Source organism: Malania oleifera, chromosome 2, assembly GCF_029873635.1.
Source record: "Malania oleifera isolate guangnan ecotype guangnan chromosome 2, ASM2987363v1, whole genome shotgun sequence".
Classification (NCBI taxonomy): domain Eukaryota; kingdom Viridiplantae; phylum Streptophyta; class Magnoliopsida; order Santalales; family Ximeniaceae; genus Malania; species Malania oleifera.
Window position 1 is genome coordinate 10,600,341 of NC_080418.1, and position 4,082 is coordinate 10,604,422.

Consider the following 4,082-nt stretch of genomic DNA (forward strand, 5'->3'; position numbering starts at 1 on the left):
ATTTTATTATTTTGATAATATATATTACATATACATTTTATATATATATTTATGCATTTGTTTAATATTAATTCATAATCGATTAGAGTATAATCAAGTTAAAATTGACTTTTAAGAGCTTGAAGTTGAGCTGAATTTAAGTTTTAATAATTTTGAAATGGATCAAATTTGAATTAAATTTTTAAGTTTAACATTTTTTGGTTGAGTAAGGTTTTACTGTATTGACTTAACACAAATAATTCATAACTACTAGTTTAAGTATTAATGCAATTTATTTGAATACAATTACTGTAATTATGGAGTTTTGTCAAAAATTATAAATTAAAAAGATGGGACAAATTAAAATTATTTTAAAATTGAAGACTAACAATAAAACAAATTAAAATTTTAAAACGAATATGAAGAATGACTGTGGGTAAACTATTTATCGAAAAAAATGTTTTATATATATATATATATATATATATTTCCGAGGTTTGGAAACGCCGTTAATTGCGTGCTAGGTGGGACGCGTCGAGGACACGCCATCAATTCACACCCTCCCCCTCCCACCGCTCCTCTTCAAAACCTTCAAACCCCCATTGCCTCATTTCTCTCTATCATACTCTCTCTCTCTCTCTCGATTACAGAGATCTGAGACTGATTCTGATCTTGGAAGGACTCAGATTCGGAGGAGTAATTTAGTTTCTGTCGTCTTCGGAATTTCAGGGTTGTTTTGTGATCGGATGTCGTCCACGGCCTCCTACTGGTGTTACCGTTGCACCCGCTTCGTTAGGGTTTGGCCCCAGGACGCTGTCGTCTGTCCTTACTGTGACGGCGGCTTCGTGGAGGAGATCGACTCCGCGCCTCGCTCCGAAACTAATCCCCACCGTCGGTTTCCCCCCTACGCGATGGGGAGCAGCCGGCCGGACTTCGGTCAGGACTCGGATCCGGGGTTCCGACGCCGCAGGAGGAACGCTGGCGACCGATCGCCGTTCAATCCTGTGATAGTCCTCCGTGGCCCGGCGGACGGAGAAGCTGGAGGCGCCGGTGGCGGCGAGACGGCAACCAGTAGTTTCGAATTGTACTACGACGACGGGTCTGGGTCCGGTCTCCGGCCTCTTCCGCCGACGATTTCGGAGTTCCTGATGGGATCCGGGTTTGACCGGTTACTGGATCAGCTCGCGCAGGTCGAAATCAACGGGTTCGGGCGCGCCGAGAACCCGCCGGCGTCGAAGGCCGCCGTGGAGTCGATGCCGACAGTCGAGATCGTCTGTAATCACATAGTCAGCGAATCACACTGCGCTGTTTGCAAAGAGCCGTTCGAGCTCGGCACCGAGGCTCGCGAGATGCCCTGTAAGCACATCTATCATCAGGACTGCATCCTCCCGTGGCTTTCTCTTCGCAATTCCTGCCCGGTTTGCCGGCACGAGCTGCCGACAGACATCCCAGGAGGCGGAAGAGCTTCGCCGGAATCTGCACAATCTCCGGCGAATACAGAGCAAGAGACCGTGGGGCTGACTATCTGGAGGCTACCCGGTGGTGGATTTGCTGTAGGTAGGTTTTCTGGGGGTAGAAGAGCCAGCGAGCGCGAGCTTCCTGTTGTCTACACAGAAATGGACGGCGGATTCAATACCAGTGGCGCTCCGAGGAGGATATCGTGGGCGTCGAGCAGAAACAGATCGAGGGAGAGTGGCCGATTTCGCAGAGTTTTCCGTAACGTGTTCTCATTTATAGGGCGGCTGAGGTCGTCGTCTTCATCATCCTCACGTTCTAGTACAGAATCTGATTCTTCTGTAAGTAGAAGCAATAGTCAACCAAGTTCAGTTTTGTTCGGTAGACACTCGCGCAGGCATAGCAGAGCCTGGGTTTTGGACGATTAGGGAGGAAATGGCAGATGGTGATGATTACTGGGAAACAACAAAAAGAAGAACAATTTGTGCCTTTTCCCGGCGGATGAAATTTTCTGAGAAGGCAAACAAACAGGGGTTCCCCCACTTCCCCCTCCCATCCCCAACTCATATATACATAATTCTTCTTCTGTAAATATAATGCAACCGTCAAGAAAGAAATTCACTTCAGTATAAGATTTATTGATGATAGGATCTGTCGAATCGGAGTTTCTTCATGGGATAAGTTTCTTTCTTCTTGGTCCTTCTGAACCCAGAAGAGGAAGAAGACGATCAATAGTGGGGAAATTGGAGAACAGGGACGCAGATTCTTCTCAAAGAAAATGGAAATTGATTGACAGATTCCGAGCGCGAAGGCTTTGAGTTCATGTTTTTTTAATTTCCTCACATTGCATAATTTCTTGTAAGCTTCAATTTATTTCTTTCTTTTAAAATCATCATCAATGAATGCCAGAAAGTTTTGGTTGAATGGTTTCTCTTTCTCAGTATTGTTGGACTACAGCTCAAAAGGTGCGCTGTGCCTGTGCACAGCTTGTATGATTGATTTCTTCCTTCATAAACAATTTCTAATGGGTGCTGGCTCTATTCGGCTCACGGCCATGGGCTTTTGACATTTTCCACTGTTTGGGGGATTTGATCATATTTTTCTGGAATTTGGAACTGTTTGGCTCTTTTTTGCACCCCGTTGCATTAATTTTGTGAATCCAGTTGGAAAATATTTTACGAATAAATGGGAAACTGTTAACATCATATCATGATGCTCCACCATGTTGGGCTCAAAGTGAAAATAGGAGAAATGGAGCACTGATGTTCCAAAGTTGCTTTACACTTTCCGGAGGCACGCCGGTGCAGGCTTTCAATTTTTGTTTCTTTTGGAATTGGGAATTGAAATTGGAATCCCAATGGGAATTGAAATGTTGGGGGCTCACTCAAGTCCATGAATCTTATTCCCATATCAGCTTTTTCGGGTTTTGATTGGATAAAGAGAGGATTTCTATTTAATATTTTTGTTTTTGTATTTGTATTTGGGAGCATACAATATGAATACGCAAATTTGTGATATTTTTTTTCTTCTTGAAATTCACATTAGAGTAGCTGCTTTGACTTTTTCGTCAAACTTTGTTGGGTGGATGTTTCATAGAAGCAAGCTGTTGTTGATCTGTGTTTGGTAACTAGTCATAAGGGATGGTATGAAATGCAAGCAGTGCCCATCAATCTATTTTTAACTCTTTAAAAAATAAAAGCACGAGGAAGCTCTTGGACCATTTCTCAAATTCTTGTTTGGGTAGCGAGACCTTTTATTGAACGTTTAACATGGTTGAAAAATGACTGTTTACCAAACACTGTCTTGGGCCCCCTTTCTGGAAGAGGGAATCATGGACTTTCCCGGAAGTGGGAAGTGGGAAATGGGAATCCATCTCCCTTTCCAATGCCTCGTTCCATACATGATGCGATTTGCTTGAGGGTTTCGTTTCTTTCTCTCCCTTTATTCGCCCAAGGGCAAAGGTAGAGGGAGAAGGAGGGAAAGGGAAGAGGAAATGCTTTTGGCTTTCCACTTTCCTAGCTTCCAATGGATTTCAGAATCTGTGTTTTGGTGGATGCAGAGGAGGGCCTTGAATTAAAAGCCCTAATGGCAATTTTTGGACACCCATAATTTTTTTGCTTTGATGCTCAAATCTCATATGCCCAAGGTAGTGGGTATCTTCACCAAGTTGAGGCCAATTAGGGTTTGTAATGTCCAATTATAAAATCAATCTATTTGACACTCCCTTGATTTTAATTTGTAACTTTTTTTTTGGGTCAAACATATTACTTAAAAATTGAATTGATTTAGTACAATTTCGTGTTTTATATATATATATATATATTAAAAATATTTACTTAATTTTAAATTTAAATTTTTAATTTTATATTGTCTCAAAATCATTCAAACACATCTTTGGAGAAAAAAGTAGAGCTTAATAGTTCGGGGGTTGGCGATGAAGAATCTATCCGAAAAGACGAGCTGATCGTATGAAACATGTATTTCAAACTCAATACATCACTTAAACATGTTTTATGCGAATTGTCCATATAAAAATTTTGTCCCATGTATGCTTCTCTTTGCCCGAATAAATTTCAAAGTTTAAGATGAGTTTTAAATTTAGAAAAATATCTACAAGATGACGCATAGGCATTTCGTACATGGCATGC

At 41.6% G+C, this 4,082-nt stretch overlaps 1 protein-coding gene across 1 annotated transcript; it reads left to right on the forward strand.

Moving 5' to 3' along the window:
* The first annotated feature begins 477 nt into the window (after nucleotides 1-477).
* On the forward strand, nucleotides 478-2,358 carry LOC131147639 (E3 ubiquitin-protein ligase RDUF2). The gene has a single exon (XM_058097150.1). The coding sequence runs from the start codon at nucleotides 726-728 to the stop codon at nucleotides 1,860-1,862; it is 1,137 nt and encodes a 378-aa protein (XP_057953133.1). The 5' UTR covers nucleotides 478-725; the 3' UTR covers nucleotides 1,863-2,358.
* The last annotated feature ends 1,724 nt before the right edge of the window (nucleotides 2,359-4,082 follow it).